The 24772-nt window shown below is 39.0% G+C and overlaps 1 protein-coding gene across 1 annotated transcript; it reads right to left on the bottom strand.

Annotated features, from left to right (window-relative positions):
• Positions 1-362: 362 nt before the first annotated feature.
• On the bottom strand, positions 363-23458 carry LOC134572294 (cytochrome P450 2G1-like). The gene is made up of 9 exons (XM_063431174.1): positions 23238-23458; positions 13687-13849; positions 8219-8368; positions 7564-7724; positions 6036-6212; positions 5723-5864; positions 3109-3296; positions 1100-1241; positions 363-626 (listed from the first exon to the last, which is right to left on the bottom strand). The coding sequence occupies exons 1-9, from the start codon at positions 23415-23417 to the stop codon at positions 445-447; spliced, it is 1485 nt and encodes a 494-aa protein (XP_063287244.1). The 5' UTR covers positions 23418-23458; the 3' UTR covers positions 363-444.
• Between the last annotated feature and the right edge of the window lie 1314 nt (positions 23459-24772).

Raw genomic sequence — 24772 nt, forward strand, 5'->3', positions numbered from 1 at the left:
TGGACTTTTTTTATTTTACCCTCTTGTAGTTTATCCAGCAGTTGACAAGTGCTGCTGTAAGCTGGAGAAACTACAATGGGGGTAAAATAAATATGCTCAAATATTAATCCTCTAAGATCCTCTATATGCTTTGTGCCCCCCATGGTCCCATTGCACCCCCCCACCCACCCACCCTTGAATCCGCCACTGATTGTGCCCAATGGCAGAAATGCTTTAATAAATACGGTAGAATTTAAATGAAAAGTGACAACTTTGCATATCCTGCTCTTCAGGAAGGTTTGAAGAACAGATTACATGGTAACATGGGTTTATATAATAAAATGTTTCCTTTCTTTGCAAGTTAAGTGAGAATTCTAAATCTATTAGAAATAACAGAAACAACGTTTATTTTTTTATTCACAGCATTTGCACATTTTGTAATTCCTAGTACTGCTCCGGAGCAGTTTATCGCGGAGTAAGGTAGAGTTTATATGTCCTGGGAATTGACCCATTGCTTTGAGGTTGGGGGGTGATTTCGATGTCTCTGGGTGTCAAGTCTGATTTCACATGAAACTTCTGCAATACCGTAGTCAAAATCAGAAAGATCTCGGTACGAGCCAAGCTCTCACCAAGACAACTTCTCTTCCCTGCAACAATAAACATCGACATTATTAACTATTGGGTTCCGTACTGTACTACTCAACAAAATCCATACAATACAGCTGAACTAAGGCTGAGATTAGGTAAACCCCCAAACCCTGTCTCCTAAAATAATATCTTCTCAATAGAGCTGGATATTGGGAAATTTACCAGTGGGCCGTCATCACAGATGTAGCACAAAATTGTCAGCCAATAGGGTGCAGTCAAATTAACATTAAACAAATCTATGCAAATTATTTTGTAAGTGATGGACTTAGAATGACACATATATAAATGTGATCCTTTGTAAAACTGAACATTGAGATATAAAACATACATTTAAATATAGTGCAACCATAACATCTGGGATAATCCATTTAATAGAAAATAACCGTGATATTTAATGGTTTTGTGTTTAGATTGGTTGACACTTAATTGCAATCTCTCAGGTACCTCCTTATACTTAATATAAGTCTATTACCGATAGAGAAGGGCAGAAATGCTTCATTTTTCTTGAAACGTCCATTTTCATCCAGAAAGTGACCCGGGTCAAACTCTTTTGGGTTCTTAAAATATTTTAAATCCTTATGCACAGAGGACAGCAAAGGGAACACCAGACTACCCTAAAACATAGCAAAACATTATTTTACATTACTTCCCGTTGGTAGGATGTTTTGTTCTTAGTGAAACAGTGATTCATTAACACAGTTTAATCAGACTGATTATTACATTGGGATTTGTTGGGAATCCAAGTATATTCAAAATGGACTTAACATATTATGAACTTAGAATGGAATTCTCTTGCATAGGCTTTTTAAATGATCACAATCTGTTAGAAAAACATTTATAATGATTGAAGTCATTATTAAGGTCTATAGGAATCTTTGTAGATAAATCATTTGGAAAATGTTTTTTTTATAAAATATTGTGATAATTTGAAAAGAATAAAATTGAGGCCTAAATAGCTGGATCAATTTCATAGCTGACTAGAATCATTTTTCCAATCCATCTATTTTGTCCTAGAATTTGAAATGTCCTTTAAATTCCTGATAAATCACAATTTAGTGAATAGCCCCGTATGATTTCCTATGGACCCGAACTACAATTGATTTTTAAAGATTATTTTTTTTAATATCACCTGCCATCTAAATATCTATTTATTGTAATACAAACTTACACATAACTATTAAAACTAACAATATAAAAAGGCAGCACTAAATGAAAATCGAATTAAAAAGTTGAACAGAATTAAGCAGCTATTTCTCCAACAGCTAACGATTTGACACTATTGCAATATTCAGACCAAGTAAATGAGATCCAGGTTCATCACAAGTGTGAAGGGAAATTGTTACTCTTAACCCAGGAATTATGGAGAACTGACCAGGTTATTGAAAATTTCAGTGAGAAAATAGTTGGCAAATTTTCAGTTTTTTATATTTTAAACCTAAAATTCACAATATATTTTTAATTGCCACAATTCCCAGTGTTCTTACAATAGTTCCAGTGAACCCCTTGTTCTCTATGATCGTTGTATTTAGGATTTTTTAAGGGACACTAAAGGCACCATAACAACTTCAACAAATTGTTCTCGAATGGTTTAACCCCAAAGTTGCCCAAGCAGCGATGTCCACTCCCCCCAGATTGGGGGAGTCACTGATTGGCTGAGAGCTGACCACTCTTAGCCTATCAGCGGCACCCCTGCCTGGCAGCACTCCGTGCTTCCTGAATCAGAAAATTCAGATGCCGGATGCTGTCGGGGGGGGGGGGGGGGGGAGGGAGAGCTGAGATCGGTTTGGACACAACTTTGGGGTTAAACTGATCAAGAATGGTTTAACCCCTTGAGGTAAGAGTAACAACTGTATTTAGATTACGTTGTGTTAGTGCCTGGAGTGTGCCTTTCAGTCTTGTCCAAAAATCCTTCATATTTATAAATGTTTATAATCTGGGAATATAGTCTGCGTGTGGGTTTTTTACCAAATCATTCTCTTAGCTTTATTTCGTTCATCTATTTCCTACTGGCTTCTTCATTGTAATAAAATAATTTCTGCTGAATATGTTTGGATTAAATTAATAATAATAATTAATAAAGTGTTTAACAAATGCTTATTTACAGCCATAAAGTAGATATTGTGATCCAAATCCTGATATTTTCTTTATGCATCTATTATTTTTTATTTGGTACAATGTCTGCACAGTTTGCAGAGGTGATTATTCATATGTATGAAAAATCACCTTTGCAAAACGTGTAGACATTGTATATAATATTTGTAGATGTATACTTTCTATTGATATTATTGGATTTCTAAATTAAGAAAAACTGTTACTTAAAAAAATTTGCTTGGAAATATACCACTACGTACCTTGGATGACAGTTGAAAATGTGAATAAAGAATTTTTAATTATTCAGGTCAAATATATTATATTATTCAGGTCCCTTGCATTCACATATTTAAGTGAATAATTGGTTGGTTGACTCTTCTTGGCCTTTACCTTTGGAATATTGTGTCCTCTAAGTATAGTGTCCTCCGTGGTTGAGTGAGGAAGTGCAAGTGGTGTTATATCAGCAAACCTTTGGATTTCATGCATTACTGCATCGGTGTATGGTAGATTCAAACGGTCCTCGAGTAAAGGACAGCGATTCTGCCCGATGACTTGATCCAACTCTTCCTGAATCTTTCCTGTACAGCAAATTAAAAGAGCGGAGAGAAAACATTATATTCTTGTCACAAAGAACATGATGGGATCGCACTGACTCATGGGGTTGAATCTAGAATGTATGAACCTGTAAGAGGCATACATTATTGTCTGTAGTTTAACCCCTTAAGGACACATGACATGTGTGACATGTCATGATTCCCTTTTATTCCAGAAGTTTGGTCCTTAAGGGGTTAAGCGCCTGTGGGTGCTACCAGTATGTCATACTAATTGTGGTAGTATATATAATGGCACAAGTTCAACGGTTTTGGGATCTGCTAAGCGGTGGCCTTCCATTGAGCAAATTCTTAAATGTTGTGCTCTCTTGACAAGTGTTGGACACCATGTGATGGGGGATTATTAGGAGATATTTACTGGGGAAGGCACAATATGTAATAAGGTGCCTGAAGAATATTAAGATATATTTACTAGGAGAGGCATGGTGTGTGATATGGTGGTTGGAGTATTGAAGGAGATATTTATTGGGATAGGCATGATGTGTAATAATGTGATTGGAGGATTTTGAGATATAATGATTGAGATAGGTACTATATATCTGAAAGAGATTGTAGGATAGTAGGAGATATGTATTGGGATAGGCACAATGTGTAATAATGTGATTGGAGGATATTGAGATATATTGATTGAGATAGGTACTATATATATCAAGAGGTGGTTGGAGGATATTAAAAGAGGATATTAAAATATATTTAATGGTATAGGCACAATGTGCAATAATGTGATTGGAGTATATTGAGATATATTGATTGGGATAGGTTCTATATATCAGAAGAAGATAGGATAGGAGATATTTATTGAGATAAGCACAATGTGCAATAATGTGATTGGAGGATATTGAGATACATTTATTGGGATAGGTACTATATATCTGAAAGAGATTGTAGGATAGTAGGAGATATTTATTGTGATAGGCACAATGTGTAATAATGTGATTGGAGGATATTGAGATATATTGATTGGGATAGGTACCATATATATGAAGGAGATTGGAGTATATTAAGAGATATTCATTGGGAGAGGCACAAAGTGTAATAATGTGATTTGAGGATATTGAGATATATTGATTGGCATAGGCATGATGTGTAATGATATGATTGGAGGATATTGATATATATTGATTGGGATAGGTACTATATATCAGAAGAAGATTGGAGGGTAGGAGATATTTATTGGGATAGGCATGATGTGTAATAATCTGATTGGAGGGCACTAAGAGATTTTTATGAGGAGAGGCATGGTGTGTTATACGTTGATTGAAGGATAATAGGAGATATTTTTGAAGATAGGCACGATGTGTAATAATGAGATTGGAGGATATTGAGATATATTGATTGAGATAGGTACTATATATATCAAGAGGTGGTTGGAGGATATTAAAAGAGGATATTAAAATATATTTAATGGTATAGGCACAATGTGCAATAATGTGATTGGAGTATATTGAGATATATTGATTGGGATAGGTTCTATATATCAGAAGAAGATAGGATAGGAGATATTTATTGAGATAAGCACAATGTGCAATAATGTGATTGGAGGATATTGAGATACATTTATTGGGATAGGTACTATATATCTGAAAGAGATTGTAGGATAGTAGGAGATATTTATTGTGATAGGCACAATGTGTAATAATGTGATTGGAGGATATTGAGATATATTGATTGGGATAGGTACCATATATATGAAGGAGATTGGAGTATATTAAGAGATATTCATTGGGAGAGGCACAAAGTGTAATAATGTGATTTGAGGATATTGAGATATATTGATTGGCATAGGCATGATGTGTAATGATATGATTGGAGGATATTGATATATATTGATTGGGATAGGTACTATATATCAGAAGAAGATTGGAGGGTAGGAGATATTTATTGGGATAGGCATGATGTGTAATAATCTGATTGGAGGGCACTAAGAGATTTTTATGAGGAGAGGCATGGTGTGTTATACGGTGATTGAAGGATAATAGGAGATATTTTTGAAGATAGGCACGATGTGTAATAATGAGATTGGAGGATATTGAGATATATTGATTGGGATAGGTATTATCTATATGAAGGAGATTGGAGGACATTAAGAGATATTCATTGGGATAGGCACAATGTGTAAAAATGTGATTTGAGTATATTGAGATACATTTATTGGGATAGGTACTATATATCAGAAAAATATTGTAGGATAGTAGGAGATATATATTGGGAGAGGCACAATGTGTATTAATATGATTGGAGGATATTGAGCTATATTGATTGGGACAGGTACTCTATATCAGAAGGCGATTGGAGGACATTAAGAGATATTCACTGGGATAGGCACAATGCATAGTAAATTTGATGTTACTGAAAAAAGTTTACATTTTAGAATCATAAAGTTCGATAATTACTTTGCACTTCTGGATATTTCAGTAGAATATTGAAGCCATATTTCAGAGTTGTACTCGTTGTTTCCGTCCCAGCAAAGAAGATGTCAATAACAGTCCCAAATAAGTTATCAAAGTGAAATTCAGTATTGGGGTTATCTTTCTCCTGCAAATTTAAATAAGTGAAAAAATATCAGCAAAATTGTAAACTTGAAGAAGGCATTATGCTTCTTTTCTCAACCACATGAAATGGTTAATACATTTTTAATCTTTAGAATGAATCTGCCTGTGTGTCACTTTATTCCCACATCTCTCTCTCTACAGGTCTCTGTATTACCTCATTCATTTTTATCAGGAAGCAATCAATGAAATCCCGCGGACAGTTGATATCAAGTGTCTCCTGATGATCTGCCAAGCGCTCCGCTACAAAAACCTTTAACTTGTCAATATTAGTGAATATCTTCTGGTGGGGTCCCGGGAGTCGAGAAAACAGGCTTGGAAAAATGTTGAGGAGCTATAAAAACAAAAACAAACTTTAGAAATGTACTTTTTGCAAGGCACATTTAAACATTGCTGGATTTTGTATTTGCCTTTTTTTCTCCAGAAAATATTTGTGCTGTTTTTCTTTGCATGTATTCTTTAACCCCTTAAGGACACATGACATGTGTGACATGTCATGATTCCCTTTTATTCCAGAAGTTTGGTCCTTAAGGGGTTAAAAAAAAAATGCTAACATTAAATATCTGAAAAAAAATTAAATGTATTTAACAAAGTCTACTTTCATTTAACTTTTAGTGTTACAATACTCAGTTTTTTTTAATCTTTATCACAAAATGTTCTCTTTCTTTTTGCTAAGGCACATCACTTCAACACTCCCTAAATGATGACCAATTTACAAACACATGGTAAATAGGTATATCTAGTAACTATATTCTCTGCCAACGATGAACCCTGGCCACCTACCACTATAAATCCCTCCACCCCACCCTTTTATAACAAATCATCCCTTCGTAAAATTCTAATAAGTATTAAAGTGGACATGATCTAACAGCTATTATTTATTTATTTATTTTTAAGTAAGGAAGAATTTTCGATTTTATTATGTGACACATCCAATATTGTGTTCTGCGTGTTATATATTTTTTCTGATTCATGATTGGTTGATATTCTGTATTATGGTTTGCTGTTATTTTCAGGTGGAGTAAAGAAATAAAGCAAAATATTTGCCTCCTTTCATTACTAAAATTAAGATTACTTCTTCACAAAAAGCTATACTAATCTACAATTTAACTCCCAATAACTTGTTCCGAACTTTTCATATTTCTGCCAGTTTAGGCCTCAATTTGATAATTTTGGACAAGCTTTCAGATGAGTAATAGTCTGAAAAATATTTTAACATTTTGAGGTTTAATATTTTGATAAATGTGTATACATTGTATATATATATATATTGGTTTTTAAATGTATCCAAAAATATGGACATGGATACAATAATATGCTTTATTTTTATGATAGATGAAAATATTTACAGTTGGATTCTGGATTCTGATATTTATACTGTTTGGTAATGTTTGGGTTATCCCTTTGTAACTGTAGACAGAGTATTTGCACAGTCTTTGTGGTCCTTTAGTCTTTTCCTATATTATTTATTATTATCTTATATTATGAAATATACTATACAGCTTTTAATTTTGTCCTGAGACATGTCATTTTGCCTAAGGTATTATAGCCTGAAACATGTAATTTTATAAAACAGCAAAAATATATATATAAACACATAAAACTCTATCAAAAGATGGCACTTTTGGCATTTGGTGTTTGATTCTGCTAATATTTTAGAAGAGTTTCATTATGTTTCCACTTACAAGACCCCAAGGAGATGACATACGTGTGAATGCTTCCTTTAGCAGAGATAGTAAAGTTTTAAATCTCTCATCTTCATACTCAAAGCGTTTTCCATATACAACAGAGCAGATGACGTTGGAAACAACCTGGGAAAGCACTGGGGTTGGATCAACGGGTGCATCTGACAAGAGACATCACGTTTTACATATTAGGATTAATTTCAAAGGACTTAGCTATAGTCCCAGGAGTTTTAGCCTCATCATCAAACGTAATCCTCATTAGACAGGTCTCATGGATAAAACAATACTGGCTATTCTACATAGTGGACACAGGAGAGGCTGACTATTTTCATATGTCACTGTAATTATCCTAAAGGAAACTGACCTCATTCAGCTATTCAATATTGATGAATATAGCAATTTTCTAACTCACTGCTTTTTGAGTTACATACTACAGGAACCTTCTATAACCCCAGTATTAATTGCACCCACCTCTCACCAGGGAGTTGACTAGACACTTGTCCTTCCAAATACACACTATCTGCAGAACAGCTGCTGCACTGTGTGATCACCTCTGGAAGATCTCAAAACTAAAAATAAATTTGTATTTTTGCCCCCAAGCTCCATGTTGATGGCTGTTACTAAATTAACGTTACCTCAATATGAAAACACAAACCTCCATTTTTCCGTAATTCCTCTGCGAAATAATTAGCCTCTTCCTGTATTCGCTCCTCAATGCTCTTCCTCCCCATCCCAAAATTCCTCAGCGTGCTCAGGGAGAAACGGCGCAGCAACTTCCATCGCTCACCATTAGTGAGTATCACGCCTTCAGTAATAGGGAGGGGAAGAAAAATCAGCCCAATAAAATATCACCCACGACAACAGCATATTAATATGTTAACATAGATATAATTTAATGCCTTTAAACAATGTGACGCAAACTAAGATGAGGGCTCGAATATTAACTTTGATGTTTACCCCATGGCCCCTGGGCTTCCTCTGATTTTTTACTTCTTCTCCAACAAACTTTTTTAAAAAGTAATTCTCTAACCCATCAGATCTTCCAATACAAATGTATAAAGAAAAGGATCTGGACAGGAAACAAAACAACTGTTTCAAATCCTACTTGATATTTCCTATCCTAATGTCTCTAATACCCCACCTCCTATAGACTGTAAGCTCATTTGAGCAGGGTCCTCTTCAACCTATTGTTCCTGTAAGTTTTCTTGTTATTGTCCTATTTATTGTTACATCCCCCCCTCTCAAAATATTGTAAAGCGCTACGGAATCTGTTGGCGCTATATAAATGGCAATAATAATAATAATAATAAATCTAGACACTAACAGGGTTGTCTCTAGCACTCTCACAGCTTATTTACTAATGTGAGAATTGTAAGGTATTCAAACGGAATTTCAAATGTAAGCCTAAAATAGTAAAAATGGAATAAATTCATCAATACACGTGTTTCCAGTTTGGCAAATTAACCATCAAATATGAAATACATTTTGAATCCACTTTGAAATCTCACAATTCTCACTTTAGTGAATAACCTTCTAGAGTTTATCGCAATAATCAAAACTTTGAAGGAGAGTTACTAAAATTTTACTGACACTTTTATGCCCAATTGTTTGTGATTTCTATTTAGTAAATCTGATGGATTTTTGTATCTATTGCCCTTTTTGTTTCTAGCACATTACACATATATATCTATTTTTTTATATAAGGTAACAGATTTATACATTTTCTCATCAAGTTTTCTAAGATTTCCATTTTTCCGGCAACTCTGAGTTAGGTTGTCTTCGGAAATTAAAATTACTTTAAAAACTGAGATTTTACTATGGATATAATCACTAGTTTTTAGATCATTTTAATAAATATTTTCAAAATAATAGTCCCTAAAATCCTTTAAGAGATCCCTCTCTACATCTCAAAACAGAATGCATCTGTCATGGTTTATTATACATTTCCTACCTGTTTAATGTTAAATTTTGTATATATTGTGTATTAATATTGTTTTTGTATTTTATTGTACTCTATTGTATCAATGCAACGTTTTGTGGACCCAAGGCATATTTGAAAATGAGATAAATCTCAACGTATCCTTCCTGGTAAAATATTTTATAAATAAATAAAAAATAATAAAATGTCCACAGCCACAGTTCTCTATCTCTACTGATAATAAATGCTCACAGCCACAGTTCTCTATCTCTACCGATAATAAATGCCCACAGCCACAGTTCTCTATACTGATAATAAATGCCCAGTCACACTAAGGGTGCATAATGAATTGTTGCACTATAGAATATTGCCATTTAATGTCATTTTTGTAGTGCAGATATGAATTGGCACTTGGTTGCAAGATTAGATGACAGAAGGGGTAGTGTGAATTGCATAGGAATGTGAAAGGGATCAGATGGTTTACCATATGCATTGATCCTTTGATTAATCAAAAGATCTGTAAGGTGTGAGAAGTCTCACATAAGTGGCCTGGAAGTCTAGATCCAATGTAAACGAGTTGACGTCAGCCATATGGCCTCTACCTTTTAATTGATGAGTTGATTTCTTTGATATGTTAAAACAAACATGATTTGCATAACTTAACCATAGGGGAAAGGCATTCTGATGTCCGCTATATTGGGTCACAAGTACGAAGTGTGACACATCTATGGAACGGAGAAATGGTAAACAATTTATAGATGCAATTATTATTTCTGTGGCAAGTACATAAGAGGAGATAGAACCAAATGTTTTTGAGGAGATAGAACCAAATGTTTCAATTTGGATTGATGTTGGTCTGAAACACAAAGGGGTGGTCACTTATAGTTATTATAGGTACACATTATCTCCACCTCTGGGCGAGGCTTGGTAATCCACAGGGTGTATCTCTAATGATACTGACGTGTGAATTGTACTTGCTTGGGGCCAAAATGGTGAGTCACCATCTCCTTGCCAGCAATCCCCTGGGAAGAAGCTTTACTTTAAAAACCTAAGGAGTAAGTGATTAGGACTTATTTTATCCCTTTTGTTTTTATCTGTTGTTGGTGTAAATAATGTGTTATCATCTATTTTTTTAATGCACTGTGACTATTTTTTGGTCATAATAAATATTTATTTATTAAGTTCTGCCTTTGTCTGGTAAAGAATCACATTACCTGAAGAGACTAATTATTATTTTGCAATTACATAGATATTGTGCTGTTACATTTCGTGGGTTTTTCTTATTAAGTTACCTGAGGGACCAAGGCACTCCATTTGCAAATTGTTTTGGTGGTGGCAGCGTTAAAATAGTAATAGCCATAATAATCACCATCACAACTACGCCACGCACACGCTTGAAGTAGGGTGCGTTTGTGACACCCACAGCTCTCTATCTGTACTGATAATAAATGTTCACAGTCACAGTGCTGTATCTCTACTGATAATAAATGCCCACATCCACATATAAAATAAAAGGAACCCTCAAGGGTTAAAGGGTCCAAGGCAGAAGGACAGCTAATACAAAGAGCGAACAAGGCCCTATCTTTATTTATAAATACATTGGCATTAAGAGCAGCAGTGATGGAATCTAACCAGACTGTAGAACAATAAATATAGAACAGACTGAAACAACTCATGTTGACCTTTAGACAAGTTTTTCATTTTACTGCCTCTTACCTTGTCTAAGGTGACAATGTTACATTAGAAAGTACTGCATTTTCTGTAGGAATAGTTTGCCAAACTATAAAAGAGCTAAAAGTCCAAAGTTTAGACTTGATTTATTATGGTTAAAAAATAAGCATATATCCAAGGATTCTTAAAGGTACACTAACCTTTAACTCACAATATGTTTGGGGGGATGTTAATTTAAGGAAGACACAATTAAACACCTAAATAAGATATGTGATGGCAGTGTTAATCTAATTTAATTTCATATGATGTATGTAGAGATGTCGCGAACATAAAATTTTCCGTTCGCAAACGGCGAATGCGAATTTCCGCAAATGTTCGCGAACGGGCGAACCGCCATAGACTTCAATAGGCAGACAAATTTTAAAACCCACAGGGACTCTTTCTGGCCACACTAGTGATGGAAAAGATGTTTCAAGGGGACTAACACCTGGACTGTGGCATGCCGGAGGGGGATCCATGGCAAAACTCCCATGGAAAATTACACAGTTGATGCAGAGTCTGGTTTTAATCCATAAAGGGCATAAATCACCTAACATTCCTAAATTGTTTGGAATAACGTGCTTTAAAACATCAGGTATGATGTTGTATCGATCAGGTAGTGTAAGGATTACGTCCGCTTCACAATGACAGACCAAACTTTCACCGTTTAACGCACCGCAAACAACCGCCACCAGTCCATTTGCACAACCGCAAACTCCCCATTTGCACAAGGTTGGATACCAAGCTAGCCATGTCCCATTCCTTGTCCTCACTGATGTCATTGAAGGTCTCTTTCTCCACCCAGCCACGTACAACACCAAGGGTCCCCGAAAGGTGACAACAAGCCCCCTGTATTTTTTTTTTTAAATGTACACTACTGTTACACCAGATATGAGTTGCACTGGTGTGACACTGTGCCCTGGCAGGCCCTGAAACGCACACGTGTGAAGGAAACTGACTACTATTATTTCACAGTCAAAAAAGTTTTTAGTTTTTTTTTAAAATGCAAGCTATTGTGACACCAGATATGAGTGGTGGCACTGGGCAAGTGGGCACAGTATATGCTGTGAGCCTGACACACAAGCTGGCAGGCAGGCAACTGCAATTAGATTACAAAGGGAAAAAAAAGAAGCAGACTGATGTTCTAGCCCTAAAAAGGGCTTTTTGGGGTGCTGTCCTTACAGCAGAGATCAGATGAGTCCTTCAGGACTGTAGTGGACACTGAATACACTAGCCTAGCTATCGATTTCCCTATTAAATCAGCAGCAACTACACTGTCCCTCCTCTCAGTAAGAATGCAGCTTCCGAATGAATCTAAAATGGATGCTGTCCAGGAGGTGGGAGGGTCTGGGAGGGAGGGTCTGCTGCTGATTGGCTGGAATGTGTCTGCTGACTGTGAGGTACAGGGTCAAAGTTTACTCAATGATGACGAATAGGGGGCAGATTGAACATCGCATATGTTCGCACACCGTGGCGAACGCGAACAAGCGATGTTTGCCAGGAACTATTCGCCAGCTAACTATTCGGGACATCTCTAGATGTATGGTTTCCCTGCATGACATGTAATTACTAGGATTGTAGATTTCTTTCATTACAAACTTAAATAATTCAAATTTGGACCAATAAGGTGATGAATTTCCAAACTAAATCTCTCTGCTGTGCACAAGTCTAGTAATTACTGTAAATCTATCTGATATGGGTGTTTTGTTTAAATCAAAAACAATATTTGTGTATGTGAGATATATTTAAACCTATGTAACAGGACAAACTAGCAATCACATTTATACTCATTATTTAGGGACACCTGAAATATTGAGAACATTTTAAAAAGATTGCATTATTCATTGATGGACAATAACTGTGAGAAGGAAAAGGATAGGGCAGCCTGTTATTTAATTCACTTTGTTTGGCAATACGATGTGATACCAAATGCTGGCAATAAATGGGTTTAATGTGTATAATTGTAATATTATTTCTAAAACACACAAGGAATGGGCAGACAATGATACAGCAGTTTGACCCAGAATTTGGGAAAAGCAGGAAGGGAATGGCAAGTTTTGGTCAAAACAGTCAAAGTGGAAAAATTCAGCAAATCAGTTTTGTGCTTTAATTTGAAAGTTTAGCTTTTCCCCACTCATTGTCATTTCTCCATAATTCCATTTTTTTGCAGATAAACTCATGACATCATGATTCTGATCTGATCCACTGGGTATTTTTAATCCGAGATCTTGAGATAATACACTATCAGAGCATATTTTAAATTATGTTTGTTTTTGTATAATAAAAGTATTCTTCTAATTCTTGTTGTTGTTTTTTTTTTCTATCATGTTATAGCTAATATTGTGTAAAGTCAGATGTTATTGACTTTCATTACATATTGACTTTTCCCACTGTTTTTTAAGTTGTTCAGATTGACTGATGGCTGTAGTCAGCCAGAATTCAAGTTACCCATACTGGGTTCTGAGAAACACAGTCTTATTGATAGAAGAACTCACCATAGCCTTTGAACACCATATCACCAAGAGTATTGGAGCCTCTTGCCCCAAATATCTTCCCTTGATCCACCAGTGCTTCCCTTACACAGTCGTAACCCGCCAGGATAACAGCTGGCTGATTGGCCAGATAGATTGTGAAGACCGAGCCATACTTCTCACTCAGCTGCAGAAAAAACAAGCACATTGAAAGGTGTTTAATAAAGTCTGTGAGCTATAGGTGCAAAAATACCATATGCCATACTAATTTTATGAGTTGTAATAATATAATGAGCTGTAATATTACAATAAACTATATTACAGTGAGATATAACAATACGATGCTCCACAACAATGGAATACACTTTACTTATACAACAAGCTGTATTAATACAATGAGCTGTAATAACACAATAAGCTGTAATTAAACACTGAGCTGTAATAATACAATAACTGTGATAATAGAATTAGTTGCACATATTCAATGAACAGTTACATTACAATGAGCTGTAATAATACAGTGAGCTGCAATAATTCAATGAGCTTGTCATGATCTTGTGGAGGTCAGATAGGAGACTTATGCCAGGGTTGACTTCAGGCACTGTATTAGTGATTTTAGACATATTATGGAACTTGAGTGAAAACAGAATTTAATGCAATATGCCACAGAACGGGTTACTTGCAAATAATAAAGAATGTCTAATTTCCAGGTAGGGTTGATACAAAGGCAGGTTGCTTTCAAAGGCAGGCTGCTAACAGTGGAAGGTTGGTTACAGAGGCATGCTGGTTTGAAGTATACGTAAGGGTTGAGCAGTTTATTGTTAGAAGCAGGTTTGAAGGTAAGTCTGGAGCAGGTTGATATGGAGCAGGTTAGTGGTGATGTAGATTAATTTAGAAATAAACAAATATGTTTAAATGTCTATCTGTTCCTGTCCAAATCTGAGATGATTAAATTGCGTATACGCAGAAGTAAATTCACACTGACACACGGAGTTCAGGTTAAAATAACTTCGAGGAAATTTAATGGCATCTGGCAAAAAACAGGCTTGCAGGCCCTTATAAGAGCAAAATTACATCATCATTGAATATCAAGATTACAGCAAATAGACATCATTAATTGGATTAAATGTTAAGTGGTTAGTTAAATGCCCTCCCATCTGTATTAGTAATTGGCTTTAGGGATTTGAGTGACTAGTGGGGCATCCTCCCATCATGGGATGTCGTAATTTCTGACCAGGATTCAGTCGCCATTGTTCTTTAGCACGAGGCTCTTCTCGATGGGAGGGGGAATCTGGCAGCTAGCCATTTTGAGTACTTGGCACCGTTTTTGGGTAGCTAGTGATGTCAGACTCGTGATCAGGCTCAGGGTTATTTTTATGAATAGAACATTTCATTAGGCCAGCTTCTCATGGCCTTGGCTATGGCCTTGGTTATACTTTGTTGCATGTTACAGGAGATTCAATAATTCCGGGGTTAGTCATGTCTTTATAGAAAATACAGTCTCTATTCATTATACTAAATGCTGTTAGGAAATTCTGTCATGTAATGTAGTTAAAATGGAGGATTTGTCATAATATGAAATTAAAAATGGAGTTAGTACAACAATTCAATACAGGTTCAATAAAGATTTTTAATAATTCTACATCAGTGGTAAGCTGTCAAACTCCTCGGAGTTGGGCGCACATATGGCGGTTACCTCCTCGGCGCGCTCCTGGTAGGGCTTCATCATGTTCACATGGAGCATGCGTCACCCTCCATTCGCTGTGCAGGGGCCTATGATATAGGTGGTGTCACATCTCTGTTCCACCACCTTATATGGTCCCTGCCAGGCGGCCTGTAACTTGTCATGTCGGACCGGTTTTAAAATTAGCACTTTCTGCCCGACTTAAAAGCTATGGTCCCTGGCTCCCCGATCATACCACGTGCGCTGGCGAGTCTGTGCCGCCTGAAGGTTTTCCCTTACCGTCCTAGTCAATGCTTCCAGGCGGTCTCGAAAGGCCAGCACGTGTGGTATGATGGGAGTGCCATCAGCGCTCCGGTCTCCCTCCCAATGCTCTCTAATAAGATCTAAGGGACCTCTGACCCTCCTCCCAAACAGCAGTTCGAACGGAGAAAATCCTGTGGATTCCTGCGGCACCTCCCGGTATGCGAACAGGAGATGCGGCAGGAATCGTTCCCAGTCCTTGTGGGTCTCTGCGAAGGTTCGGAGCATCTGCTTCAAGGTACCATTGAACCGTTCGCAGAGCCCATTAGTCTGGGGGTGGTAAGGGGCACTGATAATAGGCTTAATGCCACAGATCCTCCAGAGGTGTTGGGTAAACTCTGCGGTAAATTGGGTACCCTGATCCGAGATAATTTCCCTGGGTAATCCCATCCGGGAGAATATCCGCATGAGGGCATCCGCGACCATTTCAGCGTGGATGTTAGTCAGAGCTACTGCCTCTGGATATCTAGTGGCATAATCTACTACTGTTAAGATATACCTTTTACCTGACGGGCTAGCTTTCTTGAGGGGGCCAATCAAATCTACCGCTATTCGGCTAAAGAGTTCCTCAATTATGGGTAGGGGGTGGAGCTTCGCCTTCCTTCGGTCTCCCCTTTTCCCTACCCTCTTGCAGGTATCGCACGTAGTGCAATATCTGCGTACTTCCTGGCTGATCCCTGGCCAGAAGAAATTTTGGGTTAGTCTGTACCTAGTGCGACTGACCCCCAGATGCCCGGATAGCGGAATATCATGCGCTATCCGGAGTAACTCAGCTTGGTACCGCTGCGGCACTACTAGCTGCCTCATCACTATCGGGTCTGACCCAACCATCTGCTTGTCTGTTTCTCTGTATAAAGCTGCTTATCCCAGACAAATGTCTCTCCCTTCCCCCCGGGTGAGCCCGTGACAACCTTGTCCCTATATACTTGAAGCGTAGGGTCTGTTACTACTTCGGCTGCAAATTCATTAGGTGGGGCCCAGGGAACACATTCTAAGGAAGGGGAAGGGTCTCTTACCTGGACCTCCGGCAGTGTGTTGTAATCCTGGGTGCGGGCCTGCTGTCGGGTGACCACAGGGTGTGCTTCTCCTGTGGTGGGCGTCTGGGGCTCAAAAGCAGAAGTGAGCCTCCCCAATAACACCTCCGCCGGTAACTGCGGCATCAACCCCACCTCCACGTGTCCTGACCCCGCTCCCTTGCTGTAGGTAGCTGGTACACTGCTCCCCCGGCTACCCTGACGGCCACAGTTTTACTTAGTTTTGCCTGATCCGAAACCAGGTGGCTCTGTACCAGGGTGATAGTGGCTCCCAAGTCCCGTAGCCCTCAGACTGCTTTACCCTCCAGGTATACGGTCTGTCGGTGATGTTGCAGATTATCAGTATTGGCCTGGATAGGATCCGCCTCGTGCAAGACCTCCCAGTGTTCCACGGTGGTAATGGGAATGGCTGAACCATATGGTGTGGCCACCATATCCTGGTAGTGGTGGGCTGTGGCTGCTCTTGGTGGTGGTGGGCCTGAACGGATCCAGGTGGATCGATCCCGCCGCTGTGGGCATTCCCTTTTATAATGTCCCCACTTCTGGCAGTGATGACAGGGGCTTGAAGTGGGCTGACGGAACCGTGGCTGTGCAGTGGGCGGTGGTGGTGGTGGTAGTGGTCTTGGTGGGCTTGGGGTGTAAGTGGTTCCCCCAAAGGTTTTAAATGTGGCTTTTGGAGCTGCAGGTTTTTGTTGCCTGCGTGCATCCAGATACTCATCTGCCTTCCTGGCAGCTTCGTTGAGGGATGTAGGGTTTCTGTCCCTTACCCACTCCTGGACCTCGCTGGTTACTCCCTCATAGAACTGCTCCATCAGCATCATCTGGATTACATCCTCCATGGACCGGGCCTTGCTAGCTTGCACCCACCCGAGTGCTGCCCTTTGTAATCTGCATGCCCACTCTGCGTGTGAGTCTTTCTCCACCTTCTTTAAATCCCTGAATCTCCACCGATAGGCTTCCGGTGTTATAGCATACCTGGCCAGTATAATTTCTTTTACTTTGTTGTAATTCCGTATTTCCTCATTAGGTACAGTACGATATGCCTCTGCTGCCCTCCCAGTTAACTTTCCGGCCAAAATGGGTCCTCAGTCCTCTGCGCTGATTTTATGCAGTGCACACAGTCTCTCAAAGTCTTGCAGAAAAGCGTCTATATCTTCCTCTGCCTCAACATATGTTTTAAAAGCCTGGTATGGTATCTTAGGCTTACCTTCTTGTGGCACATTTCTTGCAGAGCTGTGTTCTGGTGCTGCTGTCGTCTGTTTCCTTAAAATAAATTCTTAGACCTCTGTCATAGTCTTTGAAATAATTTCTTCTGAGGGGTTTTCCCCATAAAAGGTCAGCCTGAATCGAACTTGCCTCTGGAACTCCATCTGTTCCTGTGTTTCTCCCGGATCCCTCTGTTCGGGAACCGAATCGCCATCCATTCGGTACTCTGCCATAAGTTCAGTAATGAGTATCGCTTTCTTCTTGCTGCTGGCTTGTATACCCCTTGCCTCTAGGAGGTCCTTCAGTGTGGATCGTTTTAGCGTAGTAAAATCAATCTCCATCCGTACTCCATTTATGCTTGTTCCTCTGTGAGTCTGGATCCCAGCGCTGCCAACCAATGTAGCGGAGGTACAATATTCTCCAGGTTATCTCCGCTTATAATCCAAGTGAGACTCAGGAACAAGGCAATTATAAATCCACAGGCAAGGTTCCCAGCAGGTAAAGTAATACAGCAGTATCCCAACAGCAATCCCAATAACTGGACGACACGCAGTTTCAGGAGCAGAACTGACAAGCTTTATTCCACAGTGCCTTATAAAGCATGCTCCCATGCAAGGGAGGAGTTTTCAACAATTATTACAGTAACCAATCTGGGAATAGTAACCTCCCACATCTCTCCTCCCCTCAGCTTACATCATAATCCCCTTTTCACTGTACTCAGATTCCCCCAGTTCCTGGATGTACCCCTAAACTTAGGGGTACCCCTTTAAATGGCACATCCCCTGATAGCCCTGATCTGGGTGAGTAACATACTCAAAAATCACCCAGATCGGACCAGGGGTTCGGGAGTTATGAGCAGGCAAAGATTGGACCGACCGCATGGGTAAAGTATCTGAAAACCGTTCCATGCATTTTGGCCCTGCGGTCGGTCACAGACAAGGGGATAAAACAGACAAATTGCCTGTGTTATGGAGCCTAAGGAGGATTCAAATGATTCCCCTAGTTCGTGGGGTTCTTTCCACCGAAGGGCGGGAGGTCTGGAGGTCTCGGCGGTATTTGCCTAGTCGAGTGTCCGATTTGGGTTCCAGACACTCGACGGCAAAACACCGCTGTTCGGGTGTTTGCAAAATGGACGCCACCACGTGTTCGTTTCCCGAATGGCGGCCACCCAGAGACAAAGGACCTACCGCATAGCTTGTTAATTACCCGTTTGCAACATTGTTGCCACGGGTAATTGAAGGCACACTTCAAACAGGGGAGGTCTGGCTGTTCGGTAGTTTCATTCCCCTACTTTATTCGAATGATTCTACCGAACAATCAGAGGAATACATTTCTTTTAAACACATATAAAACTGTCAGGTTATACAAATACAGATATTCACACGAAATTTGTAGGACAGCCCAGGGCCATCTGTGACAAAACCATCCGGTTGTCTGTTATATTGGATTCGTCTGTTTGGCTGTCCATACATATAATGACTGTTTCCCATAGCCCAACCGTATGAACCGCTATTTTGACCGAACAAAGTGGCCGTCGTTCGTATGTCGACCACGAGGCAGCGGCCATTTTAAAATGCACGAAAGCTAAGCGGTGTTCGACACGGATTTCATGGAACTAAAAACGGACACTCGTGCTGCCGAACACCGCTGAACCAACGGGTCGCTTAGCTGTCTCGACGAGCCTGTACGAACACCAGCTGTTCGGTAGTTCTACTACATACGAAAGTACTGAACCCAGGTAGCCTTCCCATGGAGTCAATCGCATACCGAAAGACCGTACGAACTTTGACTCCATGGCGATTGGACTATACGCATAGGATCTGAGCGCTATTCGGCAATAATATGCCCTCAGATCCCGGCTATCTGGGGATATGTGACACGAATGTAGAATATTCGGTTATTATAGAGTTATATATTTTTATGTACTTTCTGTGTGTACGTTTACAATGGCGATGTGCCTTTGTCCTGGAGATAATTGCATTACTTCCTAATTATCTCCAGGGTAGAGGGGAGGGAAACATAATGCATTGTGGGAGAAGTCTGTCTGAACTGTACTTTTGTTTTACTGTAATTACAGTCTTCCATTTGGTCCCCTAGGGGAGTGTCCACCAAGTGGAAGACCCGCATAAATACGGGCGGGTAGCCCACAGTAAAGCCAGATCTTGTTTGACCCTCAATACGGAGCTTCTGTCTCGTTTGTGGGGAAGGGGATTTACTATTGGAACAGCGTTTTCGTTTATTTCTAGCTGTGAAAGGATTTCGGATGGCTTGTTGATCGGGAGTTGCCGTGTTCGTATGCTCCGTCTGGGAGTTTTGACGATCGGCCGGACTGAAACTGCATTGTTGGAGAAGGGGGGTTATCTAATCTATTAAGCGGTGGCTTCACTCCCCTGGCGGTGAGTGTCGTAACACCATCCGCTACAGGAGTGGCTGATACAGAACGCTCAGAGTAAGGTATGCCATCTCACCATATGACAATATAATAACTCACAGGAGTGGCTGACTCAGAACACTCAGAGTAAGGTATACCATCTCACCATATCACAACATAATAGCTCAATGTTATCTAGGTTTAATGATGTTTGCTATACAACTATGGTCAAAATGTGATATTGTTAAATAATATTTCTAAATTATTAAATATGTATCGAAAATATTTTCAAATGACTTTTAATATATTAAATTATCAAAGCTTGTATTGTATATAAAAATATCAATATATAATATTATCAAAATATGAAAAATAATTAAAATATTGGAAGACCTGAGGTCCAGCTACACTGCCCTTGACTTTGACGGACCCTCTGGACATTACCAGCTAATACTGCACACCTGCTCAGAGGACCAAGACCTCCTATTTGGATACACTTCCATGCCATGCAGAACTTGAAACATCTTCTTCATTTCTCACACCTCTTTAGATTTTATTCATATTAAATTATGTTTTGTATTTGAATATTTGATGTGAAATGAAGGCCCTGTTTCTCCTGTAGAAAATGATGTATAATAAGTGTGGGTGCACTTAATATGAAATAGGTAAATTATGGTTGAACAGACATATAGCACAAATTCCAGGTTTTGTTTTGATTAGGACTTGTACAATTGCCTCCGACCTTAAGCGGTTAAGAAAGTGAATGTTTATAATGACTAAGCAGTTACATTTGTTGCTTAGTAACTTTTCTTAGGAGATACGCCCCTCCCATTCACCTGTTCATTTCCTATTTATTACTTTTTGCTTTTCCTAGATTACTTGAGAAAGGTTTTTGCAAAGGTTCAAGATCTTCACCATACTTTAAAATTCCTCTCTAATCACTATTGAGGTGGGCTGGAGGGCTGTGTGAAGCAGACCCCACCCTACCCCCCTGCCCCCTCCCCCACTACAATTGGACTTTCAGGGGACTGAGTGGAGCCCGCTGAAATAGATCTTAGACAATTACCATAAAACAGTCTGAACTTTCAAACTTTCAAATGCTTTGTAAAACCTCCTCACATCACTCTTTAATACCACTGGCTGTGGCAATATGCCTTCTAGTACCTATGTCCTTGTAAGTGCCATACTGTAGCCTGCATTAATTACCCTCTTTGGAGGGAGACAAGCCTAAATTAGAATATTTTGATTACACTACGTATAGTTTTCTTTTACAGTTTTATCCCTTATATTTATTGTATCTTCATTATAAGGTTGTATTTATGATTATTTTTCACCTTATATATTCTTTCACTTTTTGGGCATTCCTTTTGAAGCTTTTACCTATTTTTTGTGTGTGTTATATTGTGAGTTTTATTACTTTGTGCTCTGTGATACAATTGTGTATTTTGTGCGTTATTGTGAGGTTTGTTTTTTTCGGAGCTCTGTAATATACTAATGCGCACCGCACAGTACTGTGAGTTTTATTGATGTGGAGCTCTGTGATACACTAACACACCTTGCACATTACTATAAGTTTTATTGCTGCAGGGCTCTGTACTTCACTCTTTACATCATACATTATCAGCCCATGGTAAACTAGGAGAGAATAACTGAGGGATTTAAATATGAAAAAGAGAGTTTTGGGGGGACGGTGTGGGGACTAGTGCCAGACCAGAGCAGTCGCATGTTCAATGTGCTCTATTGGCAAAGAGTAAAATTAGCAGCATTGGATCCACACAAAGGGCAAACTTAGCAGTTGGACCACCTTACAATGCTCCACTGGTGATGGGGCGCAAATATAAACAGATCAGCCCATTTTCTTGCAGTCATTTTCTGCAGTCATCGGGGACCTATTTCTGATGCCGCATGGCTTGAACAGGCCAAACATAGCAATAGAACTGAATGAGTTCTCCGACACCTCAGATGAAATGCCAAAGGTGTGTGCGCGCCGAGTATGCTGTGATCCCTGACCATGCCGGAAGCGGGCCTCAAAAGACTGCGATATTGCAGCGACCGGCATCCATAGGAATGCCGCGCTCACTGAAAAAGGACCCTTCGGTGGATCGGGCAGTGATCCGCCGAGTCTTAGGTAAGTATGTGGGGACAGCTGAGTGCCTTGACACCTTCTCGCAGACAACTAGGGGAAAGACCCTACATCGCTTTGAGAAGATGGAACTCACCTTTTTGCTGATCTCTCATGCTCCGCCCAGCAGAGGAGGAAATCACTCTGACCTTTCCCGGTTGCATTGTACACCCATGGCATGAAATATAGATGGGGTTACCCACCCTCTCTCATTACCCAGCATAACAACACTGAGCATAAAGTAACCAATGCCTCAGAGATGGACACAGTGTTGTTCCCTTTAGGCCTCAATTAACAACCTAAACCCATTCCCAGTGTTTGGGACCCAGCTAACATTATTCCATTTACTCCTGCAGCTAGTGGTATAACAAGTGTAATGGTAACCTGAGTGTAGTCAATGATATGAGAAAGAACCATTATGCGGTTGTTTTTCTATATTATTTGATACTTTTATTATGTTACCTTCTTATTTACATGCCATGATTCTGCGGCCTGTTTATGTGCCGGCCAAGCTAGCTCCCAAGTTAAAATCACCCTCTTCAGCCCCGATCCCTTTATCTCATACATAAAACTACCCTTGGAGCTGCCTCCCATAATACACTGGGGAAAGTCACCCAGTAGTATACGAATGATCTGTTTGCATTTTGTAGCTGTGTCACCTTCAGGAACCCAGATAATTATGTTATGTGTTTTACGTTTAGACGCAGCCAGTGTTTACTATAATAATACCAAAAAATCTTGATTTGTGTATCGCCTTTCTGACTGTCAACTAAATAAAGAATGTAAAAATAAAAGAGACCGATCTTTGATAGATACATAGACTGCAAGCTCCTTATTAAGCGCTCAGTTAGTACTAACCTTCCGTAAAGATTGTGGCATTTCTCTTGCACTTATCTGCATCATGTTACCCAGCAGGGGCCATGGTGCTGGTCCAGGGGGCATGTTTTTCCTCTTTATTTTTCTCCTCCATGAGGTAATATAGAGCAGGAGGCTGATAAACACAGCCAGAAGCAGAGACCCAGTGACTCCCAGCTCCATTGCGAGGGAGCCTCCAGGAAGCCGTGTGTTACAGTGAGCTGTGAATGGCTCTGCTCAGTGAGAGATCAATGTACACATTGTATACACAGGAAGTAGGTTAGCTCTCCTTATATGGTCATCATTATATAACGTTCACAGTGTGTAATCATCTCACATGCACACAGTATCCATCCTCTTATCTCTGTATTAAAACAAACACAGGAAGTGATAGTGTGTAACTGTGATCTTACAATTATAGTAAAAGATATATCAATATATATCACTGCAACCTGTGTTACCAGCAGGTAAACGTGATCACACTGCGCCTTTAATCTGGGTTCACATAATGATGCTTTGCATGGAACTGTGGTAGGATCAATTCCAGGCTGGGATTATTTTACTAACAGTTACATTGTTATTTAATAGGGAAATCACAATCTCTCAGAATATCTAACAAAGAGTTAAAGGCTGAGCTGTGAGCCACGAGCCATTAACCGCTTCACTGCCAAACACTTTTTGCTTGGAAAAAATATATAAGGGAAACCTTTATCTAAAAGCAGAACTGCCCAGCTGACACATAAACTATAACAAAACAACAAATTGCTGTATAGTTTAGATTATGTAAGATTATGTCAATCAAAATTATTTTTATTATTTATTTATTTCATCATCCTTTATAGGAATTTGGGAAACGGAAACGTTTTATACTGTATACAGTTTCCTTTATCTTATAATATATTTTTGATATTTCATTACTTCTTTTCAGTTTTTAATTTAATTTTCTTTTCTTTGTTTCCAAGTATTATTTTTAATGTTACCAGTGATGGTGCTTTTTCTCCCTATGATGGCTATACTGAGGCTTTACTTCTCCTTCAGGCTCCAGACTACAAATAATATGTGGATCTTGAGAAGTCAATCTGGACTCATCATGTCAGACGTACTTGTTTGGCTTAGTTCGTTTCCTCTCCACGTGTGTTTTTTTTGCACTGTTGGCATTTTTAAGACTAGTGAGTCGTCTTCTTTCTTGTGTATATTTGTATTCTTTATTGAATAATATTGTCTGTAAGTTTTTACCCTCTATAGGTAGATTATTCATTTGCAAAACACAAACATTTTACCTTTATCTTCTTGGACAATATCTAGTTGTTTAGGGTCATTCCCTACTATGTTATACAGGAAAATACAGTATATTTAAACATTTTTGGGAATGCCTAAATTTTAGCCATTGGCCATTTGACTCAGCAGAATTTTTGTACATAAAACAGATTCGGTAACTGAATCAGATGAACCAAAAATAAACTGAATATTATGTATATAGTTTGCAGTACATTTCCCTCCATTTGGTTCTCAGAGAAAAAGTAACCTGTCTGTCTGTC

This window comes from Pelobates fuscus, chromosome 9 (genome assembly GCF_036172605.1).
Source record: "Pelobates fuscus isolate aPelFus1 chromosome 9, aPelFus1.pri, whole genome shotgun sequence".
NCBI lineage: Eukaryota > Metazoa > Chordata > Amphibia > Anura > Pelobatidae > Pelobates > Pelobates fuscus.